General features: G+C 37.8%; 1 protein-coding gene across 1 annotated transcript; it reads right to left on the bottom strand.

Annotated features, from left to right (window-relative positions):
• Positions 1–169: 169 nt before the first annotated feature.
• Positions 170–21,664, bottom strand: SLC24A5 (solute carrier family 24 member 5). Its single transcript, XM_008143112.3, has 9 exons — positions 21,544–21,664; positions 20,646–20,825; positions 7,787–7,870; positions 7,588–7,691; positions 7,161–7,261; positions 5,357–5,640; positions 3,492–3,698; positions 1,074–1,175; positions 170–591 (listed from the first exon to the last, which is right to left on the bottom strand). The coding sequence occupies exons 1-9, from the start codon at positions 21,662–21,664 to the stop codon at positions 269–271; spliced, it is 1,506 nt and encodes a 501-aa protein (XP_008141334.1). The 3' UTR covers positions 170–268.
• Positions 21,665–22,312: the final 648 nt, after the last annotated feature.

Below are 22,312 nucleotides of genomic sequence, written 5' to 3' on the forward strand. Positions count from 1 at the left end.
TTCTCCAGCTTTTATCAGCTTATTTATTGTAAGTTAAAAAATAGATTTTTTTTTTCAAAACTTCTGTTATCTTTATGTCATTGTTCTTGATAAGAAAGTACTCAGACAAATTAGGATATGATTTTGGTTGATTTAAATTACTTTTCTTTGGTAAAGAATTATTATAAGTTTTAGAGTCTAAAGTTTAGGATATTTTTTATTTTACTTAAATGAAGAAATGGAGTTTTCTCTGCCCATCCCTATCATTCACATTTTCCACCTATTAATATTAACCTCCACAGCCCCTTATTTTATTATTTCCAATAATTCCTAGTTCATATAGAACTGATAATGTAGCAAGTCCCAAGTACAATAATAGACAGACTATTCCCAACTTTCTGTCTAGTTTCCAGCCATTGAAGTGAACTGCTAAAAAAAGAAAAATAATTGAAATGTTGAGAGAGATAGTTACGTAAGTTAGTCCTCTGCTGTTCACTTCTACAGGAGCTGATGTATTTATAAATACAGTTTTAATCAACCATGGAACACCTAGGCACAGCATATCAAACACATTGGATCCCACGATGTTAGACATAGCCATATCTCCTTTGCCTGCAAAAAAAGCATGGTGTTAAAATGTGCATACCAATACTGTATTTTAATAATAAGCTTCATAAGAAAAGACACTGGATACCTTTTTGTTTGTTGGTTTTGGAAAATTGTATTAGAGCAAAAGTCTTACTGAATTTGTATTTTTTAATTTGGGGAGGTTAGTATTTAAAGTATTAACATTTATTTATCTAATTATCTTTATTAAAGCATTTTTCAATAAGGTAGATTACTTGTTGCTTTTCATTCTAATTTAACATGTTTAATTACAATTTAATACACATTTCAGATGAATTTTATTCGGGGAATTAGAATTAGTGAAATTAATGTTAGTTATTAAATAGTAAATCCTTCCTCTTGAGTTACTCCTTTTTTCCTTCAAGTATGTTACTGAAGAAATAAATATATTTAAAGGCAACTTTGCTTAGTGTAGTTCAACCAGGCTTGAAGAATGAGCATTGCAGCTTGAGGGACCTAATTCTTACCTTTTCTTGCAACCAGCACACTTGCAATCGTGTCTGGTATGCTTGTTCCTGCTGCTAATAAAGTAAGGCCCATTATTGTATCTGGAATTTCTAATGTTTCCCCTGTAATAAATATAGATATTATAAGTTACAAATCTTACAGGTTCACTAACCATCCTCTGCATATTTCAGTTATTTCCTTCCTGAACAAAAAGAAAATAGGCATATTTAGATTACAGAGCCAGTATGTATATACTTAGGTTTTAGTTAGCAAAATGTTTGAGTAAGATTGGTAAATGGGGTAACATGGGTAGTACAGATTTTTTCTTTTAAATACCCACCTGAGGATATGTTTTTATTGATTTTAGAGACAGGAAGAGAGAGAGAAAAACATAGATTTGAGAGAGAAACAGCGATTGGTTGCTTTCCATAAGCGCAACCAAAACCTATGTATGTGCCCTGACCAGGAATTGAATCTGCAACCTTTTGCTGTAAGAGGTAGTGCTCCAGGGCAAGTAGGACAGATTTTTAAAGACAGATATTTAATAGACAAAATTCTACCAAGGAGCAGTTCCCCTCCTTGCCATGCTTACAGAAGTTTTAGATGTCATCACTATTATATCATCAAAGCTGTTGCTTAATGTATACTAATAAGATTGGTCCCTTTTTTCTTATTAAAAACTTTTTTCTTAAAGTGTTCAGTGTTAAGCAAATTGTTTATAGCTATTTTAAAAATATAAATGTGTTAATATGGTGTACATTTTTAACTCCTACTTTAGTGATATACCTCAATTTAGTGTTTTCTTTGAGAAATATCATAAATCTGAAGAAAACAAAATAGGGTTCTTCTTGAGTTTTTCTAACATTATAGTCCTAATTTATTAATACTTCCGTTAAATTTGATGTCAGTTCAACATTTTTCAGTAATGTATTTATTCTAGGAAACAGGTCCAATGGGAAGTTAAAAAAACATGTAACTGCTCTTTTATTGTTATAATTGAACACTTGCTTTAGAATCATTCTTCCTTTCAAGTAGCTGTTTTAAAAAAACCTTTACGTAGCTGTTTATTGCATGCTTATATATATTGATATTGGACTTGATTGTTAATTTTTGTTATGGTTGGCCAGAGTTCTTATGTACATAAATAACATATAAATAACATCTTGGGGGTGTTCTATGATCTGTTACTTGATTTTGCTCTTTTCCTGTTTTCCCAATGTCAAATGTGTTCTGGCTGAGAAAGCTTGGAGAGATTTAATATGCAAGCTAATTGAACTATTTTATCTTCCTCTTTAAAAAAAGAAAAAAATATTTTGTTTTTTGCTAGCATACAATTCTAAGTTACATATTAAATTGGAAAAAGTCAGAGATCAGCAAGTGTGGTTTTTTTTTTTTTTTTTTTGGTAAAGGGCCAGATAGTAATTATGTTAGGCTTTGTAGGCAATTATTCGGCTCTGCTAATGTAGTAGTGAAAACATCCATAGATAATATGTAAATGAGTGACCCAATTAGCAAAAAACAGAAGACCAGTGATTTGGACACTCAGGAGATAGTTTGCTCACTTCTGATACTAGTTCATTCAGGTTAACCTTTGGGGGAAAATTCCTGAATTTTTTGTTTTACATTTATATTTAGTTTTTCCTTCTGGATTAGGAATTCTATGGGATTGGAGCTGATTATGGCCAACCAGTAATAGTTAAATCTTAATTGTGAAAGTAGTAGAAACCTAAGGTGAAACTTTATTTTAGATCCTTTTTATTTATTTCATAATATAATTATATTGCCATGTCAAAAAGCAAAATAAAAACCCTGCTTGGTGTGGGTCAGTGATTATAGAGTGTTGGCCATGCACTAAGGGCATGTACCTGGGTTGCAGGTTGTATCCCTGGCCAGGTTGGGGCACAAGTGGGAGGCACCCAATCAATGTGTGTCTCCCACATTCATGTTTCTCTCTCTCTCCCCCCCCTCCTTCCCACCCTTTCACTTTCTCTAAAAATCAATGGCAAAAATAAATAAAAAGCAAAATAAAATGTATTCCAGTTAAACTGTGAACATCATCATTTTCCCCAAACATTGACATCTTGCTATATTTTCTGTTATGTGATTGAACTTAATATAAAGAGTTATGGAGCCCATGCAATGTGATTTAATTATTAGTCTAACAGACATCCTGTGAATTTATTTCATTTATGAGATGATTCCCTTGACTCATACCCCTGGGCTGTATAATTTTGAGAATATGGTTGATATGAAATATGAACTCACAAAATCTGGATGATTGATATATTAATATTGAATTTTTTTGTAAATAGCATATTTACTCTTTGCTAGAAAAGAAATTTGCTCCTTAGCTAGACTACCTTAGTGCATGTATGGAGTTCTTATGTGAAACTGATGGTTTTCTTTTTAAATTGTGCTCTTGTATTCAAGATACATACCAGTTATCGTGACCATCCAAACAAGGATATATGTAAATGCAGATATCCAAAGTGCCGACATGAAAAAGGTTATCACAAAATAATTTTTCCAAAATTTTCTTCTACAATCTGGTGTGGTTAGAAAAAGTAATGTAATAATAGGAAGGGATAATACCCACAAAATTCTTTTGAAATCTGCTTCAGGCATGTTGAAAACACTTGGTGGATCTGTTGAGAAAAAAATGATTCTGAATTTTTTAAATAGCCAATTACGTTAGAAATGTCCATTTAGAAAGCTATATTGAAATAAATTAGCTGTATCAGTTTTAAGAGGCTATTTAAAACATTTGAATACCTCATTACTGATATTGCTGGAAAAAGAAACTAATTGAGACTTTAGGGCAAACTGTAAAATGTGATTCTCAGCATTTCTTGAGTTCGGGCCTTCATCAAAATGTCTTGGGTCATTCACTAAATATGTTAGAGATGATGTTTGTGGAGTGTCAGTTGGACATCTTTTTGTTTTCTACAATGTGGATGATCTTTAGTAATTTTTTTTTGCTTATGGGATAGTTGTCTCCACTGCCCAGTATTGATGACGCCACAGCCTGCCCTATGTATCATATAATGTATACTTAGGGATTATAAAATAATTTTTATTAAGTTGAATATTCCATTCTAATTCTTATTGTAAGTTATTTTGAGGGTCTTTTTTCATTAATTTACAATTCATCACCAGTCTTAGAAACAACCTTAAGAAAATATGAACTAGTATAAAATTTACATGTAATTTATAAACTTGAGTATGTTTCTTTATTCAATTTGTCTTATGAAGTTAATGGAAGACAATAGCATATTGGATAAAATGGGAATTCACTTTAAAATAGTTTAAAATTTGTATGGCATTTAGAGAATAATGTACCCATATATTTGATCAATTAAATTACAACTAATGCTAGTAAAATAACTAGTAAAATTTGCCAAGCCTCAGCCAATGGCCATTAAGTAAAATTAGGTATAATTTTAGTGTAAATAGTAAAATTTGGACTGATTCTTTTCAGTTTCTTGTTATAAAATTTAACTTAGAGATGAATAACTCTTATACCTGAAAGACTAGAAACTAATTTTTGTATGAAGGGGAAGAGTCATGTTTTTAGTTTTTGTAGGTAGTAAATTAGGATAAGTTCCCTTCCTAATGTACTAAATTAAATTTAGAATCTGTTTTATACAAGCATTTTATATAAAAGTAACCCCTAAATTGATATTTCTGGTCATAGATGAATTTGACTTTCTACCAATTGTATTTACCTAAATGGTTTGCTATTGCTTCAAATTACATGTTTAAAACTCAACTCGTTTCTTCTCACCAACCCTTTCTCCTAAATTTCTAGTTTTTGTAAGCAGTGTTCCGTTTTCTTAGTCATTTCTGATGAAAGTTTAAGAATTATCTCTGCTCCCTTTTCTGGCTGTGTATAGTCCTTTGATTGCCTGGTCTTCGTGATGCTTTCTCTGCATTGGCTTATGTCTATTCATTCTCACTGCCTTCTCTCTGTCTAGGCACCTATTAAACACATCAGCTGTTTAATAGCCTCTTATAGATAGCCGTGTCTTTTATCCCATGTTTCAGTTCTAATAATCTTCCTGCTCACAATCTATCCCTTTTAGGAAACACAGTTATACTTTATTTCTTTCTCTAAATATATAAATCCTCATATTTTAGTCATTTTCCCCCCTGCGGTATTGGAAGCTTCATAAGGATATGGACTGCCTCTTTATCTCTGAGTCTCCAGTGTCTTTTATATAATAAGAATGTATATTTGCTGAATTAAATGAAATTACATTTCACCAGTGAATAGACTTAGTAGTGGACAGGATGTGGTTTTTACCTTCAGAAACCTGATTAAGACCATGTAAACTTATAGAAAGCTGGGAGTAACCGGAATCTTCATAAAATATTCCACTATCATTTCTTGATGGCCGACGGATGAATGGTCGACCCTCATCTTCCCATCCCATTAGTGGTTGTTGTTCACTTCTCTCCTCCATAGCTTTGGCAAGACGGGTACAGCAGGGACTGCATTTCTTTATAATATATTGGTTAATTCTAATGTCAAAACACAGCACCAGAACATATAATCCATATATCAAAAGTAGTAGAGTTCCTTCATACCTATAAATTAGAGAAATGTGTTTTTTTAAATAAAAAAATTATTTGAGAGTTAATAGCTTAAGCAGCATAATTTTTAATGCAGCAATTGAATAATCAAATGTTTCTAGGTATATTTTGGTGTAGATGTGTTATAGCATTATTATAAATTTATTGATAGGAGCTTGACTCTTCTATATTTAAAAAAACAAGAATTGGAAACTCATCTTCATTTATAGATTCCTTTAAGATGGTTGGCATAAAAATACCTTGAAAATAATGATCAAGATTTTCAAAATTAAAGTGAAACTAATGCATAGTAATGGGTAGTCTTCATCTCAGTTCATTGGCAGAATCCATTCTCCAAAATACATAATTATAAGAGAGTATAGCATGTGTTAGTTCATTTTAACTGTCTTCAAATTTTATAGTGTAGCAATTTTGTGTAAAAATTTGGAATATGTTAGGCTTGCTTTGGGGTTTTCAGTTTCCTATACAGTTTTTTAAAAAAATAATATTAACTAAAGAAAACAAGATATTCTCAAACATAAAATTATACCATAAGCACTGAGAACTTTTTTCCTCCACTGGTTTCCTATTTAAAGAATTGTGATTAGCTAATACCATCACATTTGAATCTTGCCTTTACCTTTTATAGCTAGTAAATGTGCTACAGCTAGAAGCACAGAGCTCTTGATTGCCATAGTGGAGGGATACTCCCACAGTCATTGTCCCCTTACAGATAGCTGAGAAATATCCCGACTGTAACCCATAGTTTTTCTTTGGGGGAAAGACGAGTTCAGAACGATTCATTTAGAGATTTTGCTCCCTGCCAGATTTTAAGTTTTTTGATAGCAGGATTATGCAGCTCTCCTAAGTTAGTTGTACTGCAGCGGGGAGCCACCTGTGACGTTTCTTTATCCCTTACGGTTGTCAGTGTCGTGGTAAATACCTAATAGGTACTTGGTGCATATCAGTTGAAAAAGTTATCTGTCTACTAAGTCACTCCCTTTTTTATTTTCTCGGAACAGCAAAGCATAGGGAGATAATGAAAACAAGTAATTTTTAACATTAAAACCTAAATATGTGTTATTCTGCGAGGAAGAAGGCTATAGTTCCTCTTCCTAAATGAACAGGAAGAAAGATGAAGGAATTCAAAAGGGCGTTTACTTTTTCCATCCCCCATCCAATCTTGTGACCATGACCACTTCTAGGCAAGGTGAGCAATAACCCAGTAGATGAAAAAGCCAACTGTTAGGACTTGAATGGACAACAGTTGGGAGACTTCCTGGTCAGTCAGTGGGGAGAAGGAAGGATGATAACATCCAGTGACTAATAAGACAGAAAAGGAGACTGACCACTAAAAAATTGCAAAGAAGGGAGAAAAATGCAGCCAGCAATCGTGATGAGGAACTTTAGCCCAGAGACCACTGGAAAGGGTGTGAAAGTGGCAGGCATTTGAAAAGTTACTAAACCATTAGAATTTCATGAAATTTTCTCTGTAATTGTGTTTTACATAACAGTGATAATTATTTCAAGCTTACCAGTACACTTGGTTGTCAAATATTATGCCAAGAACTGCTGCTACACTAATCGCATATGCCGCGCAGTCTCTGAATAGGGGCCAGCACGATAGCGTTGAAACCTATAAAATGATAATTTTGTTTCCATTACACTGCAACTTCAAGTACATGCTTAATGTAATAAAATTGTTTGTATATTTGTAGCTAAATATCTTTTGCATATTGCCTAGAGAAAAAGGAACTTTAAGGAAAATTGTTTCTTACCCTGATTTTCATAAATTTGACCTAGAGCTATTTGTGGGTTAATCTAAAATTGAATACATGTTGGTTTTTCTACTGATTAATAAACTTGATTGAACAGATTACTAGTGCCTTGTTTGTTCTAGACTATAAGCAGTTCTTTAATTTGTCAAGACAGTATATTTTGTTGAAGAGTTTTTGTACATACCACATTAGATAGCAAGCCACATGCTGCACAGATGCCCAGGAGATTATAAGTTGCAGATCCAAGAATGGTGCTAATGCCAATATCTCCCTTTGTGATAAATACACCTATGAGCAAGAGAGTAAGCAGGTAAGTTAATGTTGATTTGAAATAGATAAAATCACATGAGATTAGCAAAAAAAATTGAAGGTGCAATATTTACCTAGGAAAGCAGTCACTAATTCGGGAGCTGAACTACCGGCTGCCATAAAAGTTGCACCTGCAACATCCTGAGACAATCCAAGGGCTGAAGACAAATGAGATAATGTTATGCCCAGTAAGTTGACAAATGAAAGAGTATGTCTTTATAACTAAATACAGTAGATATTCAAAACTACAGCTTACAGAAAAGCACTCATACTGACCTCAACTGGAAAGGTAAAATAAGCAGGTTAAGAAATAGAGGGACCCACTGTCTTGCTTTCATTGTCACTCCATGACCTAAAGCTTCTGTAGAAAGGGAGAGAAGGCCAGGAGTGCACCAAAGCATGCCGCAACTCAGTCCTCTGAGTGCAATATGGATCTTACGGGACCCAGGAAAGGGTCCTTCCTGGCTGTAGATGTGTAGCAACAGCACAGCTTTTTAAAAACTCGATGCTCCGATAGGAGCTGAGAAAATGGGTAATTCAGGAATCCTAATTCAACTTGAAAGAGGAGAAAAAGTGAATATTGGTAGTATTTAAGATCTGTAAATGAAGCTGAATAAAGGAGCATGCTCACAAATCGGTAATTTCAACCTTGTCTAAATACAAAAGAGGAAATAAACAAAAAAAAGATTGACTATTGTATAACAATGCTAATTTAAATTATGAAACCATGAGAACTGTTTTAGATTAGGAAATTTAGGAAAATACTACTATTCAAATTGTGGGTATCCCCCATGTTAAGCATGCAAATCCATTCAGTGATTGATGGGATAAGAGTCTTAAATGTTTTGCCCCTTCAGTTTTAGAGCTAAGGGACCTGCTATGGCAAGGACAGAGAGCCATGTGGAGGAAACCACCTTGCTTAGGGAAGGTTGAGACAAGGTTGCACCAGAAAAACCCAACCAGGCTTTGCTGGTAGAATGAAACTTAGCTGACAGAGGTAGCATGCTGGGCCTTATTTACCTGGGACACACAGACTAAATTTCAGGTTCCCAAGGCTCTTGATAGCCATCCTTTGCTGATGTTTATTGTTTATTTTATTTATTGATTCTTGACACTTCAGTCTTCCCGGGACCCTCAAATTCAGTGCTTGCTTGATTCACCTGTGATCAATATTTTCTTGTTTTTTTTTTTTTGCCTGTGGGGACCATTTCCTGTTGCTTATTCTCAGGTCCTCCTCATGTTCTATTTCTCTGCTGGGACATCTACTCTTGACTTTCCTGATTTTTTTCCTTGGTGTGGCAGATTGTATTTTACAAAAAATGGCTACAGTATTTCTGCTCACATGATTTCCCAGAACCTTTTCATTCCTTATCAATAAAAAAAGGTGGAGTTTATGTTTATGTCTCCTCCTGGGCCTGGATACGCCTTTGTGACTCATGCTTGGACTGACAGAGTGGCAAAGCCATTATATTTGCCAGGCTAGGACATAAAAGGTGGCAAACTTCCTCATGCTCTCTAAGAACATTTGCTTTAGAGCCACAAGTCGCCATATAAAAAATCTGGCTGTCTTGAAATCCCCATCCTGGAGAGACCTCATGAAGAGCCCAAATTGAAATAGAGATGCTCGAGGGACCATCTGTTTTGAACCGTCCCAGGCACCCACCATGTAAGGGAGGGGGCTTTCAGATGACCTGCCTTCTCTTATGATCTTGAGCAAAACCACTTAGCTGAGCCCTGTTTGGGAGCAATTTGTTAAGCAGGAATGGATAATGGGAACACCTAGCTATTGGTCATTTATTTGTTGCATTTACTGACAACCTACTATGCCAGATGCTTTTTATGTGCTGAGAATAAAACAGTAACAATCACAAACGCTTCTTCTCTTGTGGGGCTTTAGTTCTAGTGAGAGGAAACAGACAAGAAAGCAGGCTCTGTGTGATGTTAGAAATAGTGAAGAACAAAAGCATGGAGGGGGAATATGAAATGTCATAATGTCAGAAAGATAGTAATTTTGGATCAGGTTACCAGAAAGGACTTCACTGGGACGGTAACTTAACACACACTTTAGCGGGAGGGAGCTAGGCACACATGCACTTGGGGTAAGAGTATTCCAGGCAGAAGGAGGGAGTGCAAAGGATCTGAGGTGGAAGCCAGCCCATGTGTTCAAGAAACAGAAGGCCAGCATGTATGGAATTAAGTGTGTGAAGGGAAGGAGGGAGTTGATAAGGTCAGAGGTAACAGGCAGCCAGATCATGTAAGGCCTTGTGGATCCTGGTAAGGACTTGGGCTTTTATTCTGAAAGATTTGGAAGTAATTACAAAGCCATCCACATGCTTCCTGCTGATGGTACCAAAATCAGTCATCTTTTTTTTTTTTTTTTTTTTTTTTATCCCTGTGGGGTTATTTGGTCTCAGAGGCCCAACCAGCTCTAGTCTGTTAAGCCTTGTGAAAAGTGCTCTGGGGATAGTTGGGATGATCCAATTCAGGTCCTCTAGCCTATTCCTCACTATTTGCCTCTGGTCATGTCACTTGATGAACACCTACCTGCAGTGACTAATAAGGGAGAGAAGTAATGATTTATGAAAGTCCTATTTCATAGCATTTCTTTTACTGCCTAGAGTGAGATATATGTATGTGTGTGTGTGTGCACGTGTGCGCACACACACACACACACACATATATCTCCTATGTAATAAAAGGCTAATATGCAAATAGACCAAATGGTGGAACAACCAAACAACCGGTCGCTATGACATGCGCTGACCACCAGGGGTAGTGTATGGAACATGGCGGGCGTTGGCCATGGTGGATGGTGGAGCAGGTGAGTGGGGGCGTCAGACCAAGGCAGGGTGCCAGTCACTGTCGGGTGAGCCTCTGGTGGTTACTAAAAATTCTTTGCTCCCGCACACTACAGTCCCGCCCAGCGCTCGCACCTGCTGCTGGTGACTGGTGCCAGTCCTGATCACTCGGTGCTATCAGTGGGTGTGAGTGGCAGCTGCCAGCCCTGATCGTCCCTGAGAGCTTCTCCACCTCCCCCTGCTCCTGAGGGGCGATTGAGGCAGCAGGCACCGCTAGCACCTGCTGACTGCACCGGCCCCACTGGCACCACTGCTGGCACTGGCCCCAGTCACTCTATGCCGTCAACGGGTGCGAGCAGGGCCGGTGCCATCAGCACATGGGAGCAGCAGCAGTGGGAGTGGGGCTGCTGGCACACAGGGGACCAGGGGGCTGCAGCAGGGGGGGCCAGGCAGGGGCGCGGAGGATGGGCCGAGACCCATCCCTGTGCCCACCGCAGCCTCATGGCCCACAGTTCCTTTCAAGGTGCACAAATTTGTGCACCGGGCCCCTAGTGTGTGTGTGTGTGTGTGTGTGTGTGTGTGTATATATATATATATATATATATATATATGGTCCCGGTGCACAAATTTGTGCATGTGTGGGGGGGGCGGGTCCCTCAGCCCAGCCTGTGCCCTCTCGCAGTCCAGGATCCCTCGGATCCCCCAAGTGGTCTTTAGCGCTGCCGAGGAAATGCTCGCCAGCCATGAGCCCAGCTTCTGGCTGAGCAGCGCTCCCCCCTGTGGGAGTGCACTGACCACCAGGGGGCAGCTCCTGTGTTGAGCATCTGCCCCCTAGTAGTCAGTGCATATCATAGCAACCAGTCGCTCTGCCCTTTGGTTGATTTGCATATTAGGGTTTTATTATATAGAATATCACTTTATATGATATATAACAATTATATAATTATATATTTTTATGTGTGTATATATGCATACTTTTATTACAGTTCTGTGATATGTAGTAAGATAAATTGGCCATGAAACAAAATAGAACAAGATAAAACCTATTGCTCTGTGATTAACTTTTTTCATTTTAGGTGTGAAATAAATAATATCTTATATTGATGGTATGTAATTCACCCTCATATACATAATTTATTAATCCCAACTATCCTCAAATATGAGTGATGCTATTTCCATTTTACAGATAAGAAACAGGTCCAGGAGGCTAAATAATTCAGTTAGGTGGATAGTGAGGATCTTAAATGTGAGAAGTTACTACATAAACCCCAAGTATATTGGTTCTAAGTCCAGTGCTATTTCAATTTCATGACAGAAACCCAATATAACAATGGCAGTTAGGCAGGCCAATTATAACGTTATTTTCTTCTCTGCCTCGTGGCACTGGCACACAACTGCCCCCAATTTATTCATTCCTTGGGGGAAAAATAGTTACTGGGAGTCAGAATGTAGAAGTGTAATAATATTGGGTATTATCATGAATTCTCTAATCAAATCAGGGCTAGATAATATGTGGAGGAAATTGAAAAAGAACAAAATGCTTCATCTTGAAGTTACTGTCCAAACTCAGTGCAACTGAAGAGCTAATGACCCCTCTTCATTTATCTGAAGTGTGTTTCATTGGAGAAATTCAATCCACAGTGTGATCTGTTGGGTTGTTGCAAGGTAGGGAAATAGGTGGCCCTTTGAACACTTCTGCTCCCAAAAGGCAGTAACGACCAAGTGTGTCGCTCTTCACTGAGCTCTAATTGAGTCAGGAAAGGAAAGAACTTGTATCGATGGGCGTGTAAAATTTAGAGATATTTTAACAAGTTATATCTTAAGGTTCTAAGCATATTTTGTAAAAATGGTTTATACATCTGAACTTTAGAATGGCCTGGATTTGTCTTCGCTGACCTTTGGAGAGCATTTCTTTCCTCTCTATTACTCTAAAGGAATAATCACAGTTTCCTTCAGGATATAGTAGAAAAGTTTAAGGTGAGTTTGCCTTATAAATTTAGATACCACATTGTTTATATAAAGTGCAAGTCGATGATAATGAACTGATTACTAAAACTCAGCAAACTTTTTCTTAAGTGTGTTTACTTCTAGGATGCCATGTTGGGAAGTTTATAACAGTTTTTGAAAATCCACTTCTGGAAATATAGGAGGAAAAGTTTTAAACTAAAATGGAGACCTGGATTCTGGCCCTGCTGATAAGTAACTTAATATGAGATTTTAGATAAGTCATTCAGACAAGGCTTGTATTTTGCCATCTGTAAAATGGGGAGTTGGACTACACATCTTTAACACATTAAGCGCCCTGTCAGTCACTGGTGACTGACACTATACTTTACATCTGGAAGACAAAACAGGCTGGGCGCTTAACATGTTAAGGTATCTTCTAATTTTTTCAATTTCTACTCAAAATGTAGAGTATGAATTTTGTATTTCATGTTAAATAATCCCATAATAAAACCCCTCTATATCATTTAAAATTTAGAAGATAGAGGCAAATAGAAGAGGCAGAGTTACTTACACGCTTACCATTGTGTTTAACCACTGCTATCATTTTAATGTATTTCTAGTCTCTTTCACATTTTAATAGAGTTATAACTATAGGCAGTATGCACTTTGGTATCCTCTGGCACGATTTTAAAAAGTCCTCATGATAGCAAATTTTCATGCTTTGTGAATGGATTTGAGTTTCAGAAGCAATCAAAAGTCAGACTCAATTCTAGTGACTCCAATGGGTAGTCATGCTAAGTAATTCTACTTAGGGTCCAAAATGAAGTGTGACAGCACAGCCAGTGTTGCTCAGTGGTTGAGAATCAACCCATGAACTTGTAGGTCACAGTTTGATTCCCACTCAGGGCACATGCCCAGGTTGTGGGCTCGATCCCCAATAGGGGGCGTGCAGGGGGCAGCCGATCAATGATTCTCTTTTATCATTAATGTTTTTATCCCTCTCTCCCTTCCCCTCTCTCTGGAAAAAACACAACAAAACAAAACATAAAAAGATAAAGAAAATAAAAAATGAAGTATGACAGCAAACCAAAGCTTTTTATGGTTTGCAAAACTCATGTTGACATCAATTTTAAATATTTTTCTAGAAACATTTTGAGTAAAGTTAGCATTCATTGGACTCAATGCCTGCCTTTCAATGCCCAACTGCATGTATATTCTGTGAGGTTCTTAACAATAAATAAAAACATTATGAGCATTTTATAGTTACCACCTTGTATTTTGTCTGCACTATGATGGAGTAAATTCTGAAACCCTGTACAATGATTTTAAATGCCCGATTCCATTGAAAAGGCACTCTCTTCACTCCCAACCTAACAGCTACAATATTACAATGAATGTCATTGTCCTAAGCCTAGCATACAAAGCCCGTGCAAGACATTTTATCACCAAACTTCACAGTTACCTGAGTTTTGGCCCCATAATTTGCCCAGTGTCACATAGTAATTGTAGAGATGGAATGAACACCTAGATCATTTTTACTTTAAAAAGCTGCTCTTTCAGTCATCCATGCAGGTAAAGTGAAGAGATTAATACTAATTATCATCATCATCATCATCATCATCATCATCATCATCATCATTGCCTAGTCCTGCAATAGCATCTTGGTAATATCCAAACGACTTGGCACTTTATTTAGATCCAGGCACCTGGTGTAGATTTAGCAGCAATCCAAGGGGACCACAATTTAGATCAGAGAGAAAAGAAAAACAAAGAGGATGAAAATGCTCTTAGGAGGATGAGTGGCCCTGTGGCAGGGAGGAAGCACTATTCTTAGGTTCTTTGTTCTTCGGGAAGGCTTTGCTTCTGTAAATTTCACAAGGATTAAGAAAATCAAACACTGAAACTGTAGGCTGTCCAAATGCCATACTCACAGAATTACTGGACTCCTTTCCAGTTTTATCAATTTAGAACCAAATCTACCTGGAATTAAAACTTGCATTTCTTTATTATTGTCTATTTCTGAAACACAAAGTAGAACCTGGGCAAATGTTAGTTCAAAGCAGAGTGAATAAAAATAATTTCAATAAAAAAGCAAATACTTTAATTATGTTTCTCTATATCTTACTAAGATTGTTTTCACTTAAGACATGCTATACCTCAAAGGATCAGCATGGTGGAGGGATTAGAATTGTTAATTGAATAGTGTATTAGTGTGATATTTAAAATGAAAAGTTTCATAGCTGGCTCATTGTGAACTTTGAGCTATATCAAGTGACCAGTCTTAAGGGGTTCTCAGTTTTTTGTGTAGTTAGCTTAGGGAAAGGTTAAAAACAGAAAAGCTGCTCTGAATAGTGGTTAAATAATTCTAGGAGAGCCCCATTACATATAAAAATACTAGAAGCCAGGTGCATGAATTTGTGCATGGGTGGGGGCCAGCCAGGGGAGGAGCTGCTAGAGGTTGGCCAGCTGGCCCCACCCCCAATCCTTCTGGTCATTCTGCTGTTCCAGTCACTTGGCTTTTATATATATAGATGTAAAAATGATTTTTTGTTTTTGTTTTATACTGAACCTTTGTGTTTCTAAAAATAAACTGAGAGCCCAGCTGGTGTGGCTCAGATGGTTAAGCATCAACCTATGAACCAGGAGGTTATGGTTCGATTCCAGGTCAGTGCACATGTCCGGGTTGTGGGCTCAATCCCCAGTAGGGAGTGTGCAGAAGGCAGCTGATCAATGATTCTCTCTCATCATTGATGTTTCTATCCTTCTCTCCCTCTCCCTTCTGCTCTCTAAAATAAAATAAACAAAAAATTAAAAAATATATTTTAAAATATATGTAGTTTAAATATAAATTAAATTAAAAATATAAACTATATTAACTTATAGCCCAAAATAGGACTATTATCTCTCAGTTTATTTTTAAAAGTATACTTTTATTGATTTTATTTTATTCATGGGTCAATGCTCAACCACTGAGCCACCTCAGCTGGGCAAAAAATTCTTTAAACAATAAAAGTTTGCTAAAGATAGAATAAAATGGTATAGATTTTAATGTAAAAGAAATAAAAGGAACTCTAAATAATATTCTAGAGATGTTTAAGGTATTGTTTAAAGTTACCAAATGGGTTATTAGGTGCAATAAAAAAAAAGATTTAATAAACTTACTTCTTACCTTGTGGAGTAGTACTTGCTTTTATTTGCCTTAAACTTGGTTTCCAAGCTCTAGCAGATGCACCTAGACTTGGTATGTTCCCCAAACATATTGATATTGACTTTGGTCATTCACCATCTTCACCTTCATCTTTCCTAAACAAAGGATTCTAATCTTGGTAGTCTGTTCTTATGTACTAATGAACAGTTTGTGAGTGTTTGCTATGTGCTAGGTCCTTTTGTAAGCAGTTGTATTTCTTCAGTACTTGGCACACAGCTCTATGAACTCAGAGCTCTAGTTACCCTGCTGCACAGTCAGATCTAGTTAATGGTGGGGCTGCGATTTGAACCTAGGCTGTGTCAGGCTCCAGAGTGGACACTTTCAACCATCTCAACTATGTGGCACTGTAGCATAGAATGGCCTTCTCTCCCTCCATCCCCTTTAAGGATCCTCAGCGTTGCTATCGACCCTTCAGCAAGTATCTGGTAGAGGCGTAGAACAAAGAAGACAGAGCCCCAAGCAAACCGTGCCAGATATGAGTACAAGGTGATGTGACTGACTTCACAAACCAAACCGAGCAGGGGAGTCCACACTTTCCTACATCAGTATTAATGCACGACCAGAGCCCACCGAGGCTCCCCTTGCTTCCTTGTTGTCATTTGGAATCCTCTCTGTTTCTGTCTTTGTCTGTCTCTGTCTCTCTTACACACACACACTCCCAAGAGTATCTACACAAGTACTGTCTAGAGCAGCACAACAGATGGGAATGAGGGAGGTCTCCATGGTTTATTTCTTACCTCATTATCCTTAGCTCTAACTTGTCTCAGATAATATTTCCCCTCTGACGACATCTTTTAACCCCTTATCATGAATTTTCCACCTGTTTCCCCATTTAATAATATGGGTTAATTTTACTTCAGCCCTCTGTGGTCAAAGAATCATCATTAGCCTCTTTTCCTATAGAATCTAAATGGGGGCGGGGGGAAAGAGAGGGGTTAGGCAATAGCATTTTCTCATATTGGTTCTACACAGTTAAGATGACAGCACAATATCTCAGGTTGTCTACTGGGGCATGTGCTGCTTTTCCAGTGTTGAGTTAGAGAGGAGAGATTCTAGGACTTTCATGATTCCAAGTAGAACAAGAAGAAGGGTACGATCCTTGCTCGAAGCCTAGGTGGTGACAGCTCTAGGGGACATTGCCAGACCACCGCATACAGCTACTGACAAAGAGCACTTGCTTGCCTGAGCTGGGGCCGGGCCAGGGTGTCAGCAAGAGGCTCTGCCCTCCTCCTCCTCCGTCCCCTGCACAGAGGTTCCATTCCTGAGCTCTTTTAGTCTTCACCTTCTGGAGGCCCTTCTGCTGGCCAAATGAACCATTGCTTGTAAGTTGAGGAGGGGGTAATGGGATGATGGATCTGGGTGGGCCATGGTCCTGCCAATCCTACCACTGTATTCTAGGTTGGGACTCAGAACATGTCCCCCACAGAAAGTCATTGTATCGTACATGATTGACTCCACAGTGCTATACTATGATCTCACGTACAACCTAGACAATTTGTGTAGGCCTCAGAGTTCAGTTATTGTGGGTACATGTTTATAACATTAGTTTACAATCCCCAATTGGTTGCCAAAAGTCTGAGCTGATTTTTCAAAGTGGATTCTCACTATTTTGTAGTATACTTTGTACATTATTACAGTGAGTATTTGATGAGAGTTTTTTATTTGTTTTTTTTGGGGTGGTGTGTGTGTGTGTGTGTCAACATTTTCAGTGCCCTTGGAAGGGAAATATTTTTAAGATGGTTCATATCGAACAGTTCTTCTGAAACAACCACGTTACAGCAGCTAATCTGAAACAAGGATGTGTAAAATCATATCATATATAGCAATCAAGAACATTCTTGGGTTTGGGCGCTAGAGAGACCAGGGCTTTGCCATATACTGACTGTGTAGTCTTATGAAATTGCATATCTTCTCAGCCTCAGTTTTCTCTTCAGTAAACCAATCTAATAGTCCCTACTTTGTAGGGTCTTTATGGAGACTAAATGAAACCATATATATTTAATTTAGAACCATGCTTTTATCACTGTTTTATGATAACTAATGAAATAAATGAATGACTAAATAACACTCCAGTACTTTGTGGAATGCATCAGTAAACTATTTTGAGGATAGTGTTAATTCGCTGATGGGATGGGTGGAACTATTGTCACTCAATGCTAATCAAAGAACTATGGAGGAATGTAACACATTTGCATACTTCTCTGAATGTAAACCACTTTCAAGGAGATTGCTTTTTATTGCTGATGTTTAAATGTGGATGAGACCATGCTAGGTCTTGAAAAGAGAAATGACAAAGTTAATTTATAGACATTTTAAAAAGAATTGAGCTAGCACTATTTCTATCTCATTTTGTTGTTAGTATTTTCAGTACCCAAGACCAGGGTCAGTTCTTAGCTGCTGAGGAAGATTGGGCAGTGGCGTGGCCTCATCCGTTAGTCACACATCTGTCATACCTACTGTATTCTATTTCAGAGCCAGGAGTAGTGCGCTGAGAAGTGCATGTTGTTGATGATGTTTCAGAGTAATTCCACAAGTGGCATGGTGGAAGTGATTGTTACAGATACTCTGTGAAGTCACTCACTGAAGATTGTTCTAAAGTGGAAATCTAAGCTTTAATGCAGTAGTCTCTCTCTGTAGGGCTAGAAGAGTTATTTATTTACCACTGTGAAGACCATTTTTTATGCATTTATTCTTTCAGTCAAGTCATTGTTCGATACTTTTATATAAAGAAAATGTAAAAGCAAAACATTTTAAAAGTGATTATTTTACTTTCCAGAAAGAGAAAGATTCTAGGTGGGATATATTACCTTGAATTGAAAGTCTCTTAGACTTATATAATTAACATTATCTATTTAGGTTTTCTAGTTAAAAGTATGTTTCTTCCCACAAGGATGAACAAGTGGGTTATTGCAACAGAGTTGAGAGTATAGAAACAGGTCCACATGTATATAAGAATTTAGTATATGAAACTGATCAACTTTAGAAAAAAATAGCATTGTGTCCTATAGCAAAACAAATTCTTAGGGGATGAAATAAATAAATGTAAAAAAATATATAAGATATATAAGTAAAATAAAATATGACAATTTTTCTGACCAATGGATAAAAAAAGTCTAAGCATAAAACCAAAAGGAGAATCATAAACTATTTATAAGTTCACTTAAAATTTGTAAAATTTCAATGTGATAAACACACAAAATACAAAAGCAAAAACAAACCATGAAAAAACATATGATATAAATTTTATATTAGAAAAAGGGTTAATATCCTTATATTAAAAAAAGTCTTGGAAATCAATAAGAAAACGATAAATTACCCCTCCCACACCCCCATTAGAACATGGGCAATAAAACACAAAAGAAAAAAATAAATTTCAATATACTTATAAAATGTTAATCTCAGAAATGGATAAAAGATAAATACAAACTTTATAAAATGAAGTTCCATTTTTAAAGCAACTAACAAAGGCATTTAAAATGGGATTGTTCATGGCTTTCTGGAATGGAAGCTACCACATATTCCAGAGGTTTAGGTCCGCACACCTCTGTGCCATGCTTTTGGCAATGTATAAGATAAAGCTTAAAATAGGCACAGCTCTGCATCTTTACCAGGAAGTGATCAGAGAAGTTTGCAAAGATTTTATGCAAGTAGGGGCATAACATTATTGAAAACAAAAAAAAAAATTAAAAAACAAAATCAAATGTCTCATAAATTTATAATGTTAAAAATTATAAATTTCTACATGGTGACTACTATGCATAAAAAACAGTTTTCGGTGATCAAATCATTTACAAAATCCTAAAGTATAATGCTACCATTAAAAATTAAGTTTTTGAAGAGCATTTAATACGATGGGAGATGTACATATTTCGATATTACATGACAGGAAAAGACCTTAAATTGTATCTATAGCAAGATCCAAAGGCTGAAAGGAAATACAACCAGTGGTAACTGTGGGGATCTCTGGGTGATGGAAATATAGATGATTTTTACTTTTTTCTTTTCTTTTTTTAAAAAATATATTTTTATTGATTTCAGAGAGGAAGGGAGAGGGAAAGAGAGATAGAAACATCAATGATGAGAGAGGATCATTGATTGGCTGCTTCCTGCACGCCCCCTACTGGGGATCGAGCCCACAACCCAGGCATGTACCCTTGACCAGAATCAAACCTGGGACCCTTCAGTCTGCAGGCTGATGCTCTATCCACTGAGCCAAACCAGCTAGGGCTCTTCCGTTTTTCTTGTGTTTCATCAGTCCAGGTAAAAACACTATGTTAAAGTAATTTAATCTCTATTAAATGAAAACTATCAATATCAATTTAAAACAATGTCAGTCTAAAAATGCATTATTTACATCTACGTAAGTTAAATATAACAAACGTATGCTGACTACTCTATAATTTTTTTTTCATTCAACAAATATGTGTTGAGTGTCCCCACTGTTGCCAGGTCTTGTTTTAGGTCCTAGGGGACAGCTATACTCCAGTGAACAAGAGAGAACAAACTTGGCTTGCCTGCCAGTGGCAGTGGGGGAGGAGCCGTGGGTAAAGGAGAGTTTCTATTCATGCTCTTTTCCGTGAAGAAATGCTCACTGTTTCTGTCCAATAGGTGACCTGACCCTTGACGTAGACTTTCTCTGAAGTGCGCATGCCTAAAGAATTAAACTAACCATGCTGGCATTGTTGCTTATGTGGCATAAAACATCACTGATACCTTGATTTTAGGGACGAGGGCACCAATGGAAGTTCTATGCTCAGAATTCTGGGTGATGCCCGTAACTGAAGGGTTATAAACAATGGGCTTAAACTGGTGGATCTTATTTTCAGATTCCAGTAATGAAGCGGAATTACAAATAGTGAAATTCTGCAACCGGTTGAGAGGGACAGATTGCTGCTGAGCTACTTCCAGGACAGCCAGGCCCCTATATGTGTGTGGCACCACTATTCTGGAAGGTCACCCAGGAGATTCCCAGCCACTTACATTCACTGATGAGTTCCAAGGAGGGCAGGAAGTACTCGTCACAGACAATAGACAGGGCCAGGAACATGTAGAGGATAATTAGGAAGTAGATTACGATGCCTCCATCTGCGCGCTCCTGTTTTGTGAAAAACCCTTCAGGAAACTCCGATGATGGAGAAATAACACATTGGGTGCTATTTCCTGGTGAGGAAAAGGAGGTGAAAGTTTGAAGGATGTTGAAATCACACATTCCAAGCTCACAAAGGGAAATTGCTTAAGAAATCTGTAAAGTGTGGGGTTTCTGGGTGGAATTTTAGGAACCCTGGTGACAATGTACATAGCCCTTTTGAATATGATGTAGTTGTAGATCCGGAAAAAAAAAAAAAAAAGTCTTTGAGACCCGAAAGAGAGGCTTTAATGAAATAAGCTGATGATAGTGGAAGAATTAAAAAGAGGAAATCATGAAGTCACTCCTCCTCGTCTGCTTCATTTTTAAAAGCGAATTCCAAACCCCTCTTCCTCCTCAAGTAGAAACTATAATCTCTGATCAGTAAGATTTCTAATATCTGAACAATTTCATTTTCCAGTTGCAGAACCCAAGTTGTCCCCAGGCCCGCGAACAGTCACCCACTGTCTGCAGAGTGAGTTTCTGGGATGAAAGATTTTTTCACGATGAACTCTCCAACAATAAAAACCGAGGCTGTCCTGCTTCATGGTGTTTGTGAATTATGTCGGTGCTATCTTTGAGGTTTATTTGAGGGATCAAAAGAGTTTCATATTCTTCCAAATGCTAAAATTCAGAGCAAGCACAGGAGGAAGCATAAGCAAAGGGGGTCAAGGGAGAATGTCCCTTTGTCCCTTCATTTATAGGCAGCAGCAGCAGCAGCAGCAGGGGTAGCTGACCCCTGCACCCACCTACCTGTGGCCCGTGGGAGACGCTGGGGCAGGGAGGCCCCCGGGGGAGGCAGGCGTGCAGCAGCCCAGAGGATGCTGAGGAGCAGGGCCCTTCTTGTCCACCGCGGACCCCCTTCTGTCTGCATGTCTGCTGCGCTCTTACTGCAGTGTGCAGCTTGAGGAGGAGAGGAAAGGAGGGTTAAGCTGGATCATGTGAGGAGTCTCCTTCCTGCCCAATGCCCTGCCCAAGGCACATTTCAGCAAAGCCAGTGCAGGAGGGAGGGTGATTGGGGCCAGCCAAGCTTCTCTGATCAGGAGCCCCAAGCCCCAGGGAGGCTGGAGGAGGTAGGGAAGAGAGCAGGCAATCCCGTCTACATCTGCCCTGGGCCCACAGTCCCTGCGGGCAGATCCTGGAAGCTTGTACTTTATGGGACCTTTATTTAATGTTTTCATACTGGCTCTGCTTTCAACTTTCTCTAGATTTGTAAGGATCTGAGCTTTTACAACTGCTCCCACTGCTCTCCAGCTCTCGCTTGTAGAAATTGTTGGGGCTGGTGTATGTATCTTCTGTGGCTAGCTTGGCAGCTTTTCTATTTCTGTTTTTTCCATTCATCCTTGTCCTAATTAGGGCCAGACGCAGGAAGGTGACTTAGGAGGCTACTGCCATCATCTAGTGGAGGAATGAATGATGGTGGCTTGAACCAAAACAGTGGCAATGGGCATGGAGAGGAATCAACAGCTTCAAGAATTGTTAAGGAGACAGATTGGATGCTACTTGATCATTGATGAGCTGT

Source organism: Eptesicus fuscus, chromosome 5 (genome assembly GCF_027574615.1).
Source record: "Eptesicus fuscus isolate TK198812 chromosome 5, DD_ASM_mEF_20220401, whole genome shotgun sequence".
Taxonomy (NCBI): Eukaryota; Metazoa; Chordata; class Mammalia; order Chiroptera; family Vespertilionidae; genus Eptesicus; species Eptesicus fuscus.

What these genes read in the sequence shown, in the direction of transcription:
- SLC24A5 (XM_008143112.3), bottom strand. Translation starts at nt 21,664, where the DNA reads ATGCAGACAGAAGGGGGTCCGCGGTGGACAAGAAGGGCCCTGCTCCTC. An exon ending in ATTAGTGACTGCTTTCCTAG is followed by an intron (nt 7,692 to 7,786) that starts GTAAATATTGCA and finishes TCTTGCTCATAG; the next exon opens with GTGTATTTATCACAAAGGGA. An exon ending in TCTTAATCAGGTTTCTGAAG is followed by an intron (nt 3,699 to 5,356) that starts GTAAAAACCACA and finishes TTTTCTCAACAG; the next exon opens with ATCCACCAAGTGTTTTCAAC.